General features: G+C 36.3%; 1 protein-coding gene across 7 annotated transcripts in view; it reads left to right on the forward strand.

Moving 5' to 3' along the window:
• KATNAL1 (katanin catalytic subunit A1 like 1) overlaps positions 1 to 21,321 on the forward strand; it is a 130,641-nt gene that overhangs the window by 49,539 nt on the left and 59,781 nt on the right. For all 7 annotated transcript variants that reach the window (XM_027588346.2, XM_027588344.2, XM_027588352.2 and 4 more), the window contains 5 exons: positions 2,017 to 2,144; positions 2,516 to 2,621; positions 6,893 to 7,051; positions 8,014 to 8,140; positions 10,307 to 10,441. In XM_027588346.2, the coding sequence (XP_027444147.1) occupies positions 2,017 to 2,144; positions 2,516 to 2,621; positions 6,893 to 7,051; positions 8,014 to 8,140; positions 10,307 to 10,441 (655 nt within the window). The remainder of the gene's footprint in view (positions 1 to 2,016; positions 2,145 to 2,515; positions 2,622 to 6,892; positions 7,052 to 8,013; positions 8,141 to 10,306; positions 10,442 to 21,321) is intronic.

Raw genomic sequence — 21,321 nt, forward strand, 5'->3', positions numbered from 1 at the left:
GTAAAATCCAAACTCCTCCCTGTAGCCTGTAGGGGCCTAGGTGAGCTGGCCTCTGCCTGTCTCTCCAATCTGTTTTATTGGTTCAGTACCTCTTAGCCACACAGACCACTTAGTTTTTTTCATAGCATTTCACAGTTTGATTATGTGTGTTTTTGTTTTGTTCACTTGTTACTTGTTTCCCCTACTAGATTAGATGCTCAGTGAGGGCAGATAGTGTATTTTCATTCACTGATAAAACCTAATGCACGATGAAGTGTATTAGACAGATACTCACATGGTTATTCTTAAATCCTCCGATTCTTACTACTTTGAGATAATTGTACAGCTTTTTCTTTCCCTTGGCAGTGTTTATCATGTCTTCCCTACCACTTGGGCATTCATATTAAAATGGATGTCTACTTATATTTTTTAATAATAATTTTTTGGTAAGTCTAAATTACAGTGCCATATCATGGCATATTAAGTCCCAGATATATTGGTTTCTGTTGCATTCTTTAGTTGATTTATTTCTAGAAGAGTTTTTAAAACGATTACAGAGAATTTCCAGTGATTTGTTTGAATGTGACTTTGTAGCCTTGTCCTCCCTGTATTATAAAGTGTGATTCTAGGCTGAGCTTATTTTAAATTTGTAGATATTATGTTTGTTGTGGTAAGTATGCCAGAAATGTACTCTTTTTGATAGTGTCGCTATTGGTATCTATCGTCTGAAATACAAGGATCTTTCTGAAAATTTAGCTTAATATTGTCACTGTGCTACCCAGAAACAGTAAATTATTCATTTTTTGGGTCAAGTCACCAAGACTGCTGTTTGGTCATTTACCTAGTGGCTTAATGAACTCAAGCATTTGACCAAGGGGAGCCATTTAGTCCCCTGTCAGCACTTATGATCAAGCCTATGGTTAATCTCAGATGAAGTGTGGTAGGAGAGGTTCATTCTGTTCTGTCTTCAGATTTAAGCTTAGGAAATTCATGCATTTTTTTGACCACTTTCCCTTTCATTTTTGTATTAGACAGTAACTGTGGGGCAGAAGCTCTAGGGAGGTATTTGGCTCTGTCTCCTGAAGTAGTTCCAGTGGTTGAACTATCTCTAGCAACTGAGCGCATTTCATTTAAAGCTCTTCAAAGCTGAGTACATCTTAGCAGAACCCCATAGAAACCAGAGGATGTAATTCTTTTTTTAAGTCCCCATATTGTTAAATAAAGAATTTGGGGTAAAGTATACTGCTTTAGTGGTCTTAATAATACTATTTAAAAAGGTCCTTTTACCATTATCATTACAGTGACTTTGTGATGTGGTCCGAGGACTTTACTGGGAAGAAACCCTGAATCCTGGGAGGTGCTTGGAGTAACAGGAAAAAGGCTTTGTAAGATGCAGTTCAGAGTCCCAAGGCTTTCCTCATCTGCAGCCTCTTTCTTGGCTTTGGAGGATTCATAGTTTGTAAAGCTCTTCAGCTTTAAGCTGACTTAGTTAGGCATGAGGTGGTCTGATGTTGTGCAAAGGGTATAGGTTTGAGGAGTCCGGAAGAGCTGCATAAAAATCTCTGCTCTGACATTTAATAATTATGAACTTGATTAGGGTACTTCATCTGAGTCCCGGAAACAATACCTACCTTATTGTGAGTATTAAATGAGATAATGTTGTGAGATTTATTGTCATGTAGTAGGTTCTCAGTAAATTAGTGTTGTTTCTTCCTCTGCATTAATATTCTGTATATTCTTTGGTGGTGGTGGGAATTCCCTGCATCCACAAATTCAGAAGTATCTAGCAAGGATCATTTTTGTCTTACTTGAAACTGTACCCCCAAGGATGTAAATGTGAAGAAGTGTGTAATAAAGTGGGCCAATTCATCTGTTTCTGATGAAATAAACAGGGGAGGATGGCATTTGGGTAATCAGAAAACTCTCTCTTAAAATAATGAAAAATTACTTAAAATGATTACATTATAATATTTTGAAAGCTCAGTGATGTTAAAGTTATCTTGTTATGGACCAGTACTTTTTTATACCTGTCTACAGGGAAGGAAGAATATGCAAGATGGGACAAGTGATGGTGAAATTCCTAAATTTGATGGTGCCGGGTATGATAAGGATCTAGTGGAAGCGCTTGAGAGAGACATTGTATCCAGGAATCCTAGCATTCATTGGTAAGTCTTTTAAGTTCTTGAATTAAAGCAGCAGAGAAAACAAGTTATTGGTTGGCCTTGTGTGAATCTTTTCTTATTATCTATGACTATGATTTCATCATAATAAACGCATGTGTAAAATTGACAGGACAGTTCTTCTTTCAAAAATCTAACCAAGACATTTTACATGTTAACTTGATGTTGACATAAATGACAAAGGTTGTTAAGTGAATAACATATCCTAATTAATAACTGCAGTATGTTTTCACTGATCATTTTATACAGTATTAATTAAAATAGTGTTCTTAATATAATTTCATAAATTAAAAAAATTAGTATTGACCATATCTGGTATCCGTGAATAAACATGAAACTTTGCTGCTCTTGCAAAGGGATGACATAGCAGATCTGGAAGAAGCTAAGAAGTTGCTAAGGGAAGCTGTTGTCCTTCCAATGTGGATGCCTGACTTTTTCAAAGGGATTAGAAGGCCATGGAAGGTGAGCATTTATTAAAATAAAATAGGTATAAAAATGATGCTTACGTGATCATGAATGACAGCATTGTGGGTTTTTTTATGTGTTTGTTAACCAAGTTAGTAAAGATTGGAGGAGGTTTTTATACATCCTAAATACCTGGATTTGAATTTGTAGTTGGGATGTGTTGTCTCTCAGAGGAACACAGTGTTGAAACTACAGTCTTTAGTTAAGTCACTCCCCTCAGGTTTGCCAGGTTAGGGATTAGCTTTAAGAATTTTCTACATGTCTGTTTCTGTAAATAAGTTAAGAAAGAAATTAAATAGTAGATAGTCTTATAGAATAAGTATTTGATCAAATAAATACCTTTCCAAAAGTTGGCATATTTCTCACTAATTAATTGCTTTGATCACTTCATTTAGGCTTGATATTATTCTCAGACATGCCTTCCACTTTAGAGTAAAAAGCCTGCTTAGGACTAGTTCCTAAATCCATTGTTTTTATTTTAGCATATTAAAAAACCCTTCTAACAATGGCTGCCTGGAACTTTTTTTGGTCTTAGTCATAGGCAAAGGCTTCCTTTAATCTGATCGGTAGAGTGAAATAAAACCATGATTTTACTTTGCCCTTCTGAATTAGCTAGGAAGGTTTGTTTCTCTTCTCAATATCTCTTCCTCTTTTGACACGCCTAAAAGTAAAGAGGAGGAGAGATTTTATATTTACACAAATAGCTTGGAATATTCATGGCATTTTGATTGTCTTCTACAACTTAAAAACTTTTATAGACTGGTATAGGTTTACCTAATTTCAGTAACATATTACCATACATTCCCTCTTTATTATAACTTTCAAAACAATATTTAAAAGAGAGAGAAAAAAAGTCTTAAAATAGGTATTTAAAGGAGTTTTAAGACAGTGAGCTTGGTAAGTATAACCTACCTCTATCATGATGAGCTCTGTAAGTCTTTACCAGGAAGGTGATTTGCACATGTAGAAAGATCACCTTGGTCAGCAGTGTGAAGGATGGACTGGAGATGGGCATAGGTGGTTATAGGTGAGGAATCTGATGAAGGAGGCTGTTGTAATAGTTGAGCTGAACAATGAAAAAAGACATTTGTTATTTGACTAGTGAGAAATGGGTGGATTTGTGAGAGATGTTTAAAACCTAAATGATAACATTATGACTGAGTGTTTATAGGGTGAGGGGTAAGTTGTATGACTCCCAAATTCCAGGCTTGAAGGAGTGTGCAATTACTTCTGACACCAGCAACCCCATATTGGACCAAACCTTACAGGTTGAAGGCACTTTTCCATGGGACTGTCCTCATTTCAGATGCCAAATGCAAACTTGGGCATCCCCAGGTCACCCTCACTTCTGGTCAGCTGGTTATAAATTTGGGGGTTCTTACTACCCCCTTAGGTTTGGCAATTTTCTAGAATGACTCACAGAACGTAAGAAAGCATTGTACTTAAAATTACAGTTTTGTCATAGCAAAAGGAGGCAAATCAGAGCTAGCCAAAGGAAGAAATGCACAGGGCAAGATCTGTGAGGATGCTGAAAGTGAAGCTTCTCTTGTGTTCTGCCCATAGAATCAGGATGCTTTGCCCTCCTAGAGCATGGATGTGTGGCAATATATAGAGTATTGCCAACAGGGAAGCTCACTCAAGCTTCAGTGTCCAGGGTTTTTATTGGGGTTTCATTACATAGTCATGATTGATTGAATCACTGCCCATGTGTCTCAGTCTCCAGTCTCCTTTCTTTCTCTAGGTCTAGTTGATATCATATGACTCAAGGTCCAGCCCTCTAATCCCATGGTGGGTTTTTCTGGCAAGTCCAGCCACCATCTTAAATCATCTCATTAGCATAAACTATATAGGGGCCCACCATGAGTCACCTCAGCATAAAATTTCATGGTTCAAATGAACAACAAAAACACTCCTGTCACTTTGGAAATTCCAAGGATTTATAGTCTGCTTCCCAGGAACTGGGGAAAAAGACCAGCCAAATTCTTTATTATACAGGGTGCACACTGTAAACTGATACTGGAAATTGAGAAGATGAGAAAATTGTAATAATATGGGTGTGGATGAGATTGTTCAAGGAGGTTTATAAAGGAAAAAGAGCAAGAAGCTTGGAATTGCTTTGAGAATGTAGAGGGCAGGCGAGGAGGAAACCTGGAACGCACTGAAGAGAGTCATGAGTAGGAGGAGTGTCAGGGGAGAACAGTGTCCCAGAACCTAGGCAAAAGCATTTCAGGAAGAAGGGAATGAACATCAGGTATCAGTGCCATCAGAGGTCAGGGAGAAGGAAAGAAGATATAAGTTGAAAAGTGACCATTGGATTAGTAAATTAGGTCATTTTAGTGAATTAGTGGAGGCAGAAGTGAGATTGTAGCTCATAAAGAAAAAATAGTAAGAATGAACCCTTTCTTTAAGAAGGCTGGCTGAGAAGGGAGAAAGTGGATTTGTAGGGTCAAGTGAAGGATTTTTTTTTAAACAGGACAGATTTAAGTATGTTTATATGCTGAGGGAAGGAGCCAATACAGAAGGAGAAATAAAGGAGATAACTGAAAGAGTAATGTTACAAGGAGCTGAAATTTATAAATACTGTGTGATTTTATTTATGTACAGGTGCTGATGTTGGAAATTGACTCATATTAGAGGTGGCCACATGGAAGACATTGCAGGAACTGAGCGGACGTTCAAAGGGGACGTTAGAGAAAGAATGAATTTTGCTATAGCTGGGCTTATACCATTAGTTGTTTTTACAGTTTTCAAAATATCCATCTCATTCAGTTATAAGCTCCTTGGAAAGCAAAAAGATTTTTTATAAAAGTAGTGTTTCCAATCCTCTTTCTGGGTGTCAGAATTCTATAGCCAGTGTTAACCTTAAAAATAAAACTGTCAGTTATTTTATCGGCAAAAAATGGGTTTATTTGTGAATAGCAGAGAATTGCAATTTGGGACACGCAAGCTATGGCAGAACCATAGGCAAGTCTCAAGAACAAAGGAGAACACTTCTTAATAGAGAAAAGGGGAAATTGGGAGGGCTGTAATAAAGAAAAAGTCTATTGGAGTCAAGTGTGAGGTGAAAGTATAGTCGTTTTTCATTGGCTGGGTTTTGACACTGTCTCATTGGTTTTGACACTGTCTCATTGTTGCCAGGGGAGGAGAAAAACCTTTCTTCCTCCTGCTGGGGTGGTGAAGCAGCTAATGTAGAATAGACTCTCAAGGCTGGTCTCTTCCAATTGGGTCTGCAATTGACTAAGAGTTGTAGGGCATGAGAACTCCCCCTTCTGGCCTCGCAGCTCTATTTTAAAGGAGTTTTCCTTTCATTAATTTTCACACTAGAAAAGGGTTTAGACAGTTCCTAAATTTGTGAAACTTTACATGTGTATAGTTTTCAAAGTTTAAATCCCCAGAAGCTTATTAAACTAAATTAATAAATGGGACAGAATTCTTTTAAAGATCACCAACTAATATACCAAAAAAAAATGTATTAACTTTGTATTTGAACTCCCACTGGAAGAAGAAAATACTGAGTATTTGAATATCCAGTAGTCTTCAACACTAGAGGATTGGTGTTCTTGAATAACTTTTACTCCTTATTGACTTATTTTTACAGAAGAGTTTTTTATTTGTTTTCAAAGGTGAGAAGTAACTAAAATTTAGTTTTTAGTCTATGTTTAGTGGCTCTTTCATCAGTAACACTTTTATATAAACTATTAATTGTGTAGCACATTAAGCTGATAAAATGCTAGCTAAATTGATTATGCTTGAATTGCCACTGGATTTTTAGTTACCTTATTAACTAATAAGTGGATTTCTACTTTTGATTAAAAACTGTGTATTATGTGTTGTGGAAGACAGGTTTTGTCCCTTAGGAGGGTAAGGGATAGATAGTTCTACTAGATGTGGTAGAAAATGGCTTACTTTCATTATGTTTAAGCAGAGCAGTCACTCTTAAGCCATGCTCAAAACTATACATATTTATCTTCTTCCAGGTTTAAGAAAATTGGGTAGGTTCTTTCTCAACGTATTAGAAGATTTCTTATTGTCTGGCCATCTCTTTTGTTAGCCCATCTCTAAGTACCTCTGATTTGAGACATTTTGTGAAATCAGTCATTTTTTTTTAAATCTATGAAATGATACTTATGTCAAACACACTGATTTTACTGTGACAGTTGAGTTTATCTTTTGATGGGAAAATTTTTATGTACATCAATAGCTGATGATATTTTATAGGAATGCATTTTAATCTGATAAAACATTTAATACAGCTTTTGAAATTTCAGGGTGTACTGATGGTTGGACCCCCAGGCACTGGTAAGACTATGCTAGCTAAAGCTGTTGCCACTGAATGTGGCACAACATTCTTCAACGTTTCCTCTTCTACACTGACATCTAAATATAGAGGTGAATCTGAGAAGTTAGTCCGTCTGTTGTTTGAAATGGTGAGTGATGATATATTCAGATTTCAAAGTACTCTTTGTGTAGGCAGATGATACCCCTTTTACATCCATTTACCTAGGGATCTGTTTTTAAAAGGGCAAATGGAGTTGTAGTTGAACAGTTCATCCTGACACATAAGTAAGGTATGGGGTGGTGGGTTTTGTGGAGTAGTTGATGTGTCCTCAGTGTTTCCTTTCCTCTCTGAGGTAAGGGAAGGCCCTTTGGCATCCTATCCAGTGAGGGTGGAAGACACTTTGGAAATGTGTGTGGTGTGATATTTCTGGATTTCTAATGAGCTGGTTGAGCAGAGTATATTTTAGTATATGTTTTAAAAATCAGACATCAATCTGTCATTAAAGTTTGTTCTTTTTTCATAAGGGACTTGCAGTAGCTATTTAAGAATATGTATTGGAAGATGGAGATGGACGATTTATCTTTTTTTAAATTTTTTAATTGTTATGTTAATCACCATACATTACATCATTAGTTTTTGATGTAGTGTTCCATGATTCATTGTTTGTGCGTAACGCCCAGTGCTCCACGCAGAACGTGCCCTCTTTAATACCCATCACCAGGCTAACCCATCCCCCCCACCCTCCTCCCCTCTAGAACCCTCAGTTTGTTTTTCAGAGTCCATTGTCTCTCATGGTTCGTCTTGGATGATTTATCTTTAAAAAGATTTATATTATGGAAATTTTCAAACACAAAAGTAGAAATAATAGTACTATGAATCCCCATGTATCTGTCACCCACCTTCACCAACCATCTAACTTTTATTTTTAGAAATTTCCATTTTCTGATGTAAATGATTTAATCTCTGTCAATAGCCAGATGGTGGCAATAAAGCAGTGAGAAATTTCTGCTCTTTTTTTAACCATTGTTCTAGGAGGAGGAAATGGCATTAAAAAATTCAGATTGTTTTATGAGCTCATTGAATGGTTTCTTTAAAATGTTTTTTACAAAGGCTAGATTTTATGCGCCCACCACGATCTTCATCGATGAGATAGATTCTATCTGTAGTCGAAGAGGAACCTCTGATGAACATGAGGCAAGTCGCAGAGTCAAGTCTGAACTACTCATTCAGATGGATGGTAATTGATATTTAATTACTGTCCCCAAACTGTTATATTTCCTTTTTGAATTTTGGGTAGATTCATATTGTGGAAATTCTCAGTGAATAGACTGGAAGGCAGCCTGAATTTATTTGTAATCATTTGTTCATCCACCCACTTGTTCAGTTTGTTCATGCACTCAGCATTTACCGCATATGTGTTATGAATCACATGCCATTTCAGGTTCTGAGGTTACAAAGAAAAGGAATGTCATGGCCGGTAAGGACTTTACCTGGACTGCAGAGCTTCCAGAGATGTGGTCCAGGGCCCCAGGGATCTTTAAGGCCCTCTTAAAAGGTCTGCAAAGGCTAAACCATTTTCATGATAATATCAAGACATTATTTGCCCTTTTTCGCTCTCATTCTCTCACGAGAATACAGTGGAGGGTTTCAGAGGCTGCAAGACATTTGGGATGTCATCATAGATGGAAAGCAGCAGCCGATAAGAGAACCCAGCTGTTCTCTGTTGAGTCACACATTAAAGAGATTTACAAAAATGTAGGAACATGCCACTCTTACTAAATTTTTTTTGGTTTTGAAAATCACAGTTATTTTTCATAAAATGTTATTTATATTAACAAAATACTAGATTTATTGTTCCTTTAAAATGAATTAATATTTTTTAAAATTCTCAGTTTTAATTTCTAATGGTAAATATTGATAGATGTATTCCACACACACAGAAGCTCTTTGGAGCTCGGTAATTTTTAAGAGTATAGACAACATATCGTGAAACCAAGAAGTAGAACCACTGCTGTAGTTGGGAAGTGGGCAGCTTAACAATACACTTTAAATTGTGTGGTAGAACTAAACTCTGGGGGTGGGGAAGACAGCAGGAGCGGTACCACCCAGACTGAGGGAGTCATGGAACGGAATGGCCAAGGTGGGCTTTGAAGTTTTGGTAGAAGTTATTCAAAGAAATGGCAGTGAAGGAAGAGAGTGGTGGGCCAGAGCTGCCTTCAGAGGTTTATTATTCTGGTAGTTGTGTGGCAAATGTAAAATGTGTTTAAAAAAAATATCCAGAATGTGTTGTTTCAAAACAGCTATGGTTCTACAGCAACGGTGGATACTTACTGAATATTACAGCGTGTGTTATATATAGTGCCAGGCACTGTAAGGATGCATAACACAGTGTAGTATATGAGTCCCTGCCCTCCCTGAGTTTATCATTTGAATTTCTGCTAAAGTATATTTTGGGGGAGGGATCTAGAGGAGAAATACATTAGATGTTTTAAAAATATCACTGAATATAAATTTAGTCAGCTGAATTTCATCAAGGGGTGTTTGTGACTAATGTTGATTATTAGTTGGATAGCTTGATTCTTTGTGATAATGATTGAAACAGGAGTTTGGTAATAATTTATTAAGAAAATACCATATTGAACTGGGTTGCTTTAAATTCACTACTTTGTTATGCCAGGCCACAACTAGAAACTCTTAGTAATAAAGCTTGTGAGTTTTGTTTTGTTTGTTTGTTTGTTTGTTTGTTTTTTACTGCACATTTTCCAAAGTTTCCATTGTGTAACCTGTAACTTTTTTATTCTAAAACTTTAATTCTGAAAAAGTAGGCTCAAGGTATATATGTTTGGTTTGGTTTAAAAAGAAATGATATTTTCAGTAGTGATGATTATTAGGTTCATTCTCAGATTTTTTATTTTTTCCAAGTCACTTAGAAGTTTGAAGGATAAAATTATTGCAGTATATCCTGCCATATTATGATTGCTTGCTAGTACATTAGCAAATGTGAACCTTCTTCTGTTCTTCCTTCTTGAGAAAATAAATTAGACTGACAACTAAAATAAAATTTTTTTGAGGGACTTCATGATTTAAAAAAGGAATAAAACAGCATAATCTCCCATGCCTTTTCTTTTCAGAGCAACTATACACTCACTTTCTTACAGGGAAAAAATGGTTTTTCTTACAGGATTAGAATCCTGTAATAGATTATATGAATTCTATTGCCTCCTTGTTTTATAGTTATCTGTTGGTGTGTCTGGTTCTGCCACCATACAGAGGTCAGAAGGACTGCGTTATTTTCGTCATTGAGCTTATGACAAAGCCTCTGGCTGATGCTTAGAAATGTTAGTTGAATGAGAGAATAAAGGACTTTAAGGAAAATGCCTTCTTTTCCCCTAATTGTGTATAGGAGTTGGAGGAGCTTTAGAGAATGATGATCCTTCCAAGATGGTTATGGTGTTGGCTGCTACTAATTTCCCATGGGACATTGATGAAGCTTTGAGAAGGAGATTAGAAAAAAGGATATATATACCTCTCCCAACAGGTATGATGCCTTCCTTTTACGATGTATATATTTTTTCTTCCTGTTACGTTTTTCTAGTTCTTTAAGTCTTTAGTCCTTTGGCATTCCGCTTAAAGTTTATAACATCACAAAACCAATTTGTAATAGATGGGAAGAAAGGCCACAGTAGTACTCCGTTGAAGTCCCTTACATTTCAGAGCAGTTCTTATATTCAGAGCAGTATTTTTTTTTTTTAAGATTTTATTTATTTATTTGACAGAGAGAGACACAGCAAGAGAGGGAACACAAGTAGGGGAGAGAGAAGCAGGCTTCCTGATGAGCAGGGAGCCCAGTGTGGGGCTTGATCCCATGACCCTGGGATCATGACCTCAGCTGAAGGCAGATGCTTAACGACTGAGCCACCCAGGCACCCTGAGAGCAGTATTCATGTTAATAAATTAGATAGGATATCTAAAGTTTTACTTTTAAATTTAAAGTCCTTAAATCTTAAGTGATTAAAAATAAAGTTCTCTTGGGATTTTCTTAAAAATATGCTGCTTTGAAAAATATAACTTCATCCTATTGATGACTTGAAATTTTCATAAGTGAATTTTTTTCTTTTTATACTGAGATAAAATTTACATGGAATGAAATGTATAAATCTTAAGTGTGTAATTGGTGAGTTTTGTCAAATGAATATTCCTGTTTAATCAATACCCTACTCAAGATGTAGGGTATTTCTGTCACCCCATGAAGTTTCTGTGTGCCCTCTATCAGTTAATTCAAACCCTCAATAGGTATTACCTTTCCTGATTTTTATCACCATAGATTAATTTTACCTATTATTAAACTTCATATAAATGGAATCATTACATGTGTACTCTTGTGTGTCTGTTACTGTCACTCAATGTAATGTTTTGAGATTCATCCATGTGGTTACATGTATTGGTATTTTATTCTTGATATGATTATACCACAATTTATTCCTTTTTTGGTGGACATTGGAGTTATTTCTAGTTTGGGGCTCTTATGAATGAGGCTATAAATATGGTACAGATCTTATGGATGAATGTTTTTGATTCTTTTGAGTGATATAGCTGAGAATAGAATAGGTGGGTCCTAGGGTAGATATGTATATATTTAGCTTTATAGGGCGCCTGGGTGGCTCAGATGGTTAAGCATCTGCCTTTGGCTCAGGTCGTGATCCCAGGGTCCTGGGATCGAGTTCCGCATCGGGCTCCCTGCTGCTTGGGAGCCTGCTTCTCCCTCTGCCTCTCTCTCTCTCTGTCTCTCATGAATAAATAAATAAAATCTTTAAAAAACAAAAAAAAAAACCCCAAAATATTTAACTTTAGAATACTCAAACTGTTTTCCTAAGTGGTTGTACCATTTTACACTTACACCATCAACGAAATGAAAAGTCCAGTATTTTCATATCCTTGCCAACATTTGGTATGGTCAGTATTTTAATCTTAGTCATCCTACTAAATTATATCTCTCTAATGACTAATTATGTGGAGTGCCTTTTTTGTGTACCTCTTGGTCATTGGTATATCTTTTGTGCAATGTCTTTTCAAGTCCTTTGCTCAGTTTTTAATTAGTTTATTGTTGTTTTATTAATGCTATGTAGTTCTTCATCAGAAATGCATCGTGAATATTTTCCTCCAGTTTGGTTTGCCTTTCAGTTTTCTTTATGGTGTCTTTTGATAAGAAGTTTTAATTTTGATGATGTTCTCTTGTCAAGTTTTTCTCTTATGGATAGCACTTTTTGTGTCATAGGAGATCTTTGCTTACCCCAAAGGGCAAAGGTTTTCTCCTATTTTTCTTTTAGAAACTTTAGTTAAATCTGTGATCCATCTTGAGGTAATTTTGTGTATATAGTGTCAGAGATTGAGTTTCACTTTTATTTATATATATATATATATATATATATATACACACATATATATATCGAGTTGTTTTAGCACTGCTTGTTAAAAGGAGTTTTCTTTTTCCATTGCGTTATTTTGGCACCTTTGTTGAAAATTATTTTGCTATGTATGTGTGGGTTCTAGTTCTCAGTTCTCTGTTCTGTTCCATTGATTTAAAAATAAGTATAGGGCTATCTAGTCAGGTTATCTATTTTTTTTTTTTTAAAGATTTATTTATTTTAGAGAAAGAGAGAGAGCAGGGGGTGGGAAGGGCAGAGGGAGAGAGAAATTCCAAGCAGACTCCCTGCTGAGTGCAGAGCCTGATGTGCGGCTCAATTTCACAACCCTGAGATCAGGACCTGAGCCAAAACCAAGAGTCGGATACTTAACCAACTGCACCATCCAGGTGCCCCTCTATTTTTTCTTGAGTAAGCTTTGGTAGCTTGTCTTTCAAAGAATTTGTCCATTTCTTCTAAATTCTCAAATTGGGATTTGACCTAATACAAACATACAAGCTGACTAAAGGGTTTATGTGAGGCTGTTGATTGCATGTCTGCTTCTGGAGCCTGAAGTCAATAGTGAGGGCAATCGGGAAGAGAAGATGAAGTGGTGGAAACAAGGACAAATTATAACCTGTGTGGATGACCTGGAACCTCATGAGGATAGACTGGAACCCATATTGGGCTCATTGCTTTTGAGACTTCCAACTTTGATGATTGGGGTGTCCTGTTGTAACAGTATTAAATATATACCTGGCTAAGGAGTCAAAAAAGCTGAAGGAGAAAATCTGACAGGAGCTGCTCCATACTAGCAGGGTGAGTCAGAAGATAAGTGACAGTAAGCTTGAACTGCAAATGCACTTCACGCCCTGAACCAACTTTCTTTCAGATTTCACCCATAATGACTCATGTGGTCCACACTGAACCAGAGCTATGCAATGTGAATGCTGGGAAATGAAATTACAGCTTTGCTTAAGTTGACATAATACAAATCTACACACCTTATTTTCTTCTTCTTGTCTGGAGAATCTACAGTAATGGCTCAGTTTTCATTCCTAAAATTGGTCATTTGTGTTTTATCTCCATTATTCTTGATCATCTTGCTAGAGATTTATCAATATTATTAATCTTTTCAAAAACCTAATTTTTTGCTTTGTAATTTTTCTGTTGCCTATTTCAGTGACTTTTTTCCTCTTATTTTTATTATTTCTCCATTATACTTTGAGTTTAATCTTTTTCTGAAGTTTGAAACTTATACTATTGGTTTTAAACCTTTTTTTTAATATAAATATTTAAAGCTGTAAATTTCTCTTTATGCACTGCTTTGGCTTTATCCCACCAATTTTGCTATAGCATATTTTCTTTGCTATTCATTTCTAATTTTCCTTTTTTTATTTCTAACTTAATTCCATTATAATCCGGGACGACTCTGTAGAATGTCAATTTTTAAATTTTATTGAATTTATGATTCAGCATATTCTTTCTTGGTGAATGTTTATTCTGTACTTGTTGATAATCTATAATTGTTGGTCAGATCAAGTTAGTGTGATAATATTGTTCAAGTCTTTTAGATTCTTAATGATTTTTTTACTCTGGTTTTTCTACCAGTTACTTAGAGTGGGTTGTTAAACTCTTCAGATATTATTGTGAATTTGTTTATTGTTTGCTTTAGTTCTGTCAATCTTTGCTTTATGCATTTTGAAGTTCTATCATTAGGTACATAAACAGTTACAATTGGTATATCTTCTTTGTTCTTCTACCATTATGAAATGTCTCTACTTAGACCCTTTGACTTGATGTGTACTTTGATAATAATACAGCCTCACTATCTTTTGCTTATTGTTTGCATGATATATCTGCTTTCTTCCTTTAGTTTTCACCCTGTCCTTATATTTGCAATGCAGTTCTTGTAGACAACAAATAGTTGGGTCTGGCTATTTAGCCAGTTTATTTCTGGTTTTTAATTGGAGTATTTAGTTCATTTTAATATAATGTAATCATTGATATGGCTGTGTTTAAGTATGCCATCTTGCTATTTTCCCTTTTGTTTGTTTCTCTGTACCTCTTTTCCTAATTTCTTTTGATAATTGACTATTTTTTAGTATCCATTTTAATTCCTTTATTGGATTTTTACCTATACCCGTTTTTTTTTTTTTAGCAGTTAATCTGGGGATTACAATATGCACCTGTAACGTTTCACAGTTGACTTTGGGCTAATATTGTACCATTTCATGGAAAATATAAGAGCTGTTTGCCTCCCCCCCCAGCCTTTGTGCTATTTTGTCATGTATTTTATAACTACATTCATTATAGATCCCACAATATAATGAGATTTAAATTGTTAGTTTAAACTTCAATTAAGAGGAGCACAAAAAGTAGTGTTTTCTATTTGCCTACATATTTAACACCCTCACTGCTCTGCTTTTCTATTTTAAGGTCCAGATTTCCATCTGGGTTCATCTCCCATTTGTCTAGAAAACTTCCTTTAATATTTCTTCTAGTTAAGGTCTGCCAGCATCAAGTTCAGTTTTTGTTATCTGAAATGTCTTTCTTTCACCCTTATTTCTGAAGGATATTTTTAATTGATAAATAATTCTGGGTTGGAAAAAGTTTTTTGTTTTGTTTTTTCTTTCATTACTTATAAAGATGTCATTTTGTCATCTTCTGGCCTCCACTGGTTTCTGATGTGAGGTCCACTGTCATTCACACCATTGTATGTAATGTATATTTTCCCTTCTGGCTATTGTTTTTTTAAATCAACTTTATTGAATAATGATTTATCTATAATAAACTTTATCCACTTAAAATTTGATGATTTTGACAATTGTATACAGCCATGAAACCATACCACAGTCAGGATGCAGAACATATCTTTCATTCTGAGATGATTTCTTGTGTCCCTTTGCAGCCTATTCTCCTCTCTCACCAACACCTTTCTACCTCAGGCAACCATTGATCTGATCTTTGCCGCCATAGATTATTTTGAATTTCACAAGTAGGATCATACAGTATGAGTTGTTTTGGGACTGTCTTCTTTCATTCAGCATAATTATTTTGAGATTTATTAATGTTATTATTTTTTTTACTGGTGGGTAGGATTTCATTATATGGCCATATTACAGATGATTTATCCATTCTCCTATTGATGGATATTTAGGTGGTTTCTGTTTTGGAACTGTTGTAAATAAAGCTGCTGTCAACATTCATGTTCAATTCTTTGTGTGAACATATGTTTTCAATTCTCTTGGATAAATACCTAGGAGTGAAATAACTGGGTCATGTGATAGTATGTGTTTATAGAAAGCAGGTTGGAATTTTCTTGAGTGGTTGTCTTCTATTTTTTTTTTTTTTTTTTTAGGCAGGGAGGGGCAGAGGGAGAAGGAGAGAGAGAATCTTAAACAGCTATTGGGGAAAAGACATGCTTTGTGGTACAAAAGTAGGAATTTAGCTTTCTTTGAAATAGTGGAGAAGAAAATAGATTTGGCTGACTGAAAGGCTTTCTTCTAAACTTGTTTTCCCTTATGAAAATGTTATGTCCATTATAGGTAATCATTTTTGGGTGCTTCTCTTTGCTCATTATTAGTCTGAAGGTGTGTACCTTGTGACCATAGAACTTGAGAAATCGCTTTCTCCTAAAGTGTATCCAAACAGGTAATCATAATTAGAACTCCGCTCTTTCTCTATTAGTTCAGTAGGTGTTTATCTAGCTCTTTGCTGTTAGACGTTTATTATTATTGCGGAACTCGAATCTCACGACCCTGAGATCATGACCTAAACCGAAATCAAGAGTTGGATGCTTAACTGACTGAGCCACCCAGGCACCCCTCTTAATGGTTGTTAAGATATTTTGTTTATCTTTTTGTTTTCAGCAATTTTACCATGATGTACTATGTGGAGTTTTCCTTTTATTTAACCTGCATGTATGTTGGATTTTGATATTGTTGCACAGGTCACTGGGACTCCATTACATTTTTTTTCAGTCTTTTTTTCTAATTCTTCAGGTTGGATAATTTCTGTTCATTTATCTTCATGTTCATTGACACTTTCTTCTGCCATTGCTAATCTTTTAATCTCATCCAGTGAATTTTTCATTTCAAATGTATTTTTCAAATCTAGCATTTCCATTTGGTTATTTATTATAGTTTCCATTGCTTTGCTGGGATTCCCCAGGTCTTAATCCATTTAGTCTATTCCTGTAATTCTTTGAGATTTTTCCCTTCAGAAGGTGGAGCTTAGTTCCCCTCCCCCGACAATGTACTAGACTTAGTCATTTGTTTCTAAAGAATAGAATATGGGAGAATGATGCTATAAGTGACTTCTGAGGCTAAATGATAAAAAGGATAGTTTCTGCCTAGCTCTTCCTCTGTCAGATTATATGCTTTTGGGGAAGCCAGCTGCCATACCATGAGGACAAATAGCCTATGGAGAAGCCCGCATGGGAAGAAACTAAAGTCTCCCACCAACAGCCAGAACCAGCTTACCTGTTATGTGAGTTGGTCTTTGGATGACTATAGGCCTGGCCTGTACATTGACTAAAATTTCATGACAGACCCTGCATTAGTCAGGGTTCTCCAGAGAAACAGAACCAATAGAACATGTATATAGGGATAAATTTATTTTAATGAATTAACTCGTGGAATTACAGAGACTGGGAAGTCTAAAATGTGCAGGGTAGGCTGGCAGTCTGGAGACTCAGGGAGGAGTTGATGTCACAATGCAAGTCTGAGGGCCCTCTTTGGGCAGAATTCCCTCTTGCTCTGGGCACGTTTGGCTTTCGTTCTGCTTTGGCCTTCAGCTGATTGGATGAAACCTTCCACATTATGGAGAGCTGTCTGCTTTACTGAGTCCACCGATTTAAATATTACATACAAAAACATCCTCATAGAAACATCTAGAATAATGTTTGACCAAATATCTGGCCAAGTTCACAAAATTAGCCATCATAGACCAAAAAAAAAAAGACTAAAAACAAAAGTGAGAGCTTTTTAGCTAAGTTTCTCCCAAATTCCTGATGCACAGTAACTGTGAAGATAATAAATTGTTTTTTTAAGCCAATAAATTTTAGTATAATTTTTTATTCAGAAATAGATAATTGATATACTACTTTATAGTTTTTGTCAGCCGATTCTTACATCTGGAACATCAGTTTCTAGAATTGGCTGCTTTTTAATTTTCTTAATTGTGGGTCACATTTTTTCTGTTTCTTCACATGTCCAGTAATTTCTATTATATGCTCTACATTATAGGGTGTCTGGATTATGTTTTTTCCTTTGAAGGGTATTGAATTTTGTTCTGGCAGGCACTCATATTATTGGCAGAACTTAAGAAAAAACTAGTTATTTGCTGCCTGTTGGCTAATGCATGAAAACAGTTGCCTCTTATCTCTTGTTTTATATTTGTTTACCATAGAAAGACAAGTCTGGTACTGGTTTTTTCATGATGGCCAGAAGTGGAAGCCTCACCTGTGACCTTTTTTTTTTAAGATTTTATTTATTTATTTGACAGAGCACAAGCAGGGAGAGTGGCAGAGGGAGAAGGAGAGGGAACACGCTCCCTGCTGAGCTGAAGGCAGGTGCTCAACCGACTGAGCCACCCAGGCGCCCGAAACTTAATTTTTTATAACATATTCCTTACTCACTTTCTTGACTAGATCTCAAGACTCTATTAGGTAATTAGTTGGTAGATTTCTAGCTCATAGTTTCTGTCTTATATTGTCTTTCCATTAATACTAACAGTCTTGTTACTTGAAAAATGTTTTTTCTTAAAACAGTGCTTAAATTACTGGTTGAACTTACAATAATAATAAACTTACTTAAAGCAGTAATGAAAGTGATTCAATTTAGAAGCTGTAAGCCATCCTGGAATATTCCACCTCCCAGAAGCAGCTCCTCAGTTCCTGGCTTGCTCTCATATTGCTCTCACATGAAGGTTTGAAATTTGAGTGGTTTGTTATCACTTCTGATTTAATGTTTCTTTCCTTTCTCTTTTTTCCCTTTTTTCTCTTCCTTGTTTTCTAAGCCAAATATCTATGTGCTATCTAGTGTATTTTTATGAAATGGGTTTTAATTTTACTCCTGTGTACAATGATTATAAATAAGAAATTAATACTAATGGGGGAAAATAAAAGTTTTACTACTTGAACTGACATCATTTAAACTTTGGTACTTTGAACTTTAATTCACCGTAATAGGGAGAAAAAAATGTAACTGGAAAAATAGTCGATGATAGCAATTTTATAAACTGCTGAGGAGAGCTTAGCTATTGGGGGAAAGACATGCTTTGTGGTACAACGGTGGGAATTTAGCTTTCTTTGAAATAGTGGAGAAGAAAATAGATTTGGCTGACTGAAAGGCTTTCTTCTAAACTTGTTTTCCCTTATGAAAACATTATATCCATTATAGGTAATCATTTTTGGGTGCTTCTCTTTGCTCATTATTAGTCTGAAGGTGTGTACCTTGTGACCATAGAACTTGAGAAATCGCTTTCTCCTAAAGTGTATCCAAACAGGTAATCATAATTAGAACTCCACTCTTTCTCTATTAGTTCAGTAGGTGTTTATCTAGCTCTTTGCTGTTAGACATTTATTAGGTAGTGTGGGAATAAAAACAAAGTACAAGCCTTGTCCTTAGAGAACTCACGATGCAGTTAGTTGGAAGGTAGGCATACACTTAACCTAACTGTAGGGAAAACAGTGTAACGTGATACTAGTGTTTTCCATGATATTTTTTCTTTTCAAATTTTTTAATTTAAAATTCCAGTTAGTTTATTCCAGTCCAGTGTAAATTCCAGTACAGTGTAATATTAGTTTCAGGTGTATAACATAGTGATTCAATGCTTACATACAACACCTGGTGCTCATCACAAGTACACTCCTTAATCCCCATCACCTATTTAACACCCCCCCCCCCACCTCCCCTCTGGTCCATGGTACCTTGGAGTGGAGAATGAGGAATGATAAATTCTGGTCAAGTGCTTTGGGGAGACGTCATGGAGGAAGTTACGTTTTCACTAATTTTCTTTTTTTTTTTAATAATTTTTTATTGTTATGTTAATCACCATACATTACATCATTAGCTTTTGATGTAGTGTTCCATGATTCATTGTTTGTGCATAACACCCAGTGCTCCACGCAGAATGTGCCCTCTTTAATACCCATCACCAGGCTAACCCATCCCGCCACCCCCCTCCCCTCTAGAACCCTCAGTTTGTTTTTCAGAGTCTATCGTCTCTAATGGTTCGTCTCCCCCTCCGACTTACTCCCCTTCATTCTTCCCCTCCTGCTATCTTCTTCTTTTTCTTTTTCTTAACATATATTGCATTATTTGTTTCAGAAGTACAGATCCGTGATTCATCAGTCTTGTACAATTCACAGTGCTCACCATAGCACATACTCTCCCCAATGTCTATCACCCAGCCACCCCATCCCTCCCACCCCCCACCACTCCAGCAACCCTCAGTTTGTTTCCTGAGATTAAGAATTCCTCATATCAGTGAGGTCCTATGATACATGTCTTTCTCTGATTGACTTATTTCACTCAGCATAACACCCTCCAGTTCCATCCACGTCGCTGCAAATGGCAAGATCTCATTCCTTTTGATGGCTGCATAATATTCCATTGTGTATATATACCACACCTTCTTTATCCATTCATCTGTCGATGGACATCATGGCTCTTCCCACAGTTTGGCTATTGTGGACATTGCTGCTATCAACATTGGGGTGCACGTACCCCTTCGGATCCCTACATTTGTATCTTTGTGGTAAATACCCAGTAGTACAGTTGCTGGATCGTATGGTAGCTCTATTTTCAACTGTTTGAGGAACCTCCATACTGTTTTCCAGAGTGGTTACACGAGCTTGCATTCCCACCAACAGTGTAGGAGGGTTCCCCTTTCTCCACATCCCCGCCAGCATCTGTCGTTTCCTGACTTGTTAATTTTAGCCATTCTGACGGGTGTGAGGTGGTATCTCATGGAGGTTTTGATTTGGATTTCCCTGATGCCAAGCGATGTTGAGCACTTTTTCATGTGTCTGTTGGCCATTTGGATGTCTTCTTTGGAAAAATGTCTGTTCATGTCTTCTGCCCATTTCTTGATTGGATGATTTGTTCTTTGGGTGTTGAGTTTGATAAGTTCTTTATAGATTTTGGATCCTAGCCCTTTATCTGATATGTCATTTGCAAATATTTTCTCCCATTCTGTCGGTTGTCTTTTGGTTTTGTGGACTGTTTCTTTTGCTGTGCAAAAGCTTTTTATCTTGATGAAATCCCAATAGTTCATTTTTGCCCTGGCTTCTCTTGCCTTTGGCGATGTTTCTAGGAAGAAGTTCCTGTGGATGAGGTCGAAGAGGTTGCTGCCTGTGTTCTCCTTTAGGATTTTGATGGACTCCTGTCTCACGTTTAGGTCTTTCAACCATTTGGAGTCTATTTTTGTGTGTGGTGTAAGGAAATGGTCCAGTTTAATTCTTCTGCATGTGGCTGTCCAATTTTCCCAACACCATTTGTTGAAGAGACTGTCTTTTTGCCATTGGGCATTCTTTCCTGCTTTGTCAAAGATGAGTTGGCCATAGAGTTGAGGGTCCATTTCTGGGCTCTCGATTCTGTTCCATTGATGTATGTGTCTGTTTTTGTGCCAGTACCATACTGTCTTGATGATGACAGCTTTGTAATAGAGCTGGAAGTCCGGAATTGTGATGCCGCCAGCTTTGCTTTTCTTTTTCAATATTCCTCTGGCTATTCGGGGTCTCTTCTGGTTCCATACAAATTTTAGGATTATTTGTTCCATTTCTTTGAAACAGATGGATGGTATTTTGATGGGATTGCATTGAATGTGTAGATTGCTCTAGGTAGCATTGACATCTTCACAATGCTTGTTCTTCCAATCCATGAGCATGGAACGTTTTTCCATTTCTTTGTGTCTTCTTCAATTTCTTTCATGAGTATTTTATAGTTTTCTGAGTACAGATCCTTTGCCTCTTTGGTTAGATTTATTCCTAGGTATCTTATGGTTTTGG

This window comes from Zalophus californianus, chromosome 3, assembly GCF_009762305.2.
Source record: "Zalophus californianus isolate mZalCal1 chromosome 3, mZalCal1.pri.v2, whole genome shotgun sequence".
In the NCBI taxonomy this organism is placed as follows: domain Eukaryota; kingdom Metazoa; phylum Chordata; class Mammalia; order Carnivora; family Otariidae; genus Zalophus; species Zalophus californianus.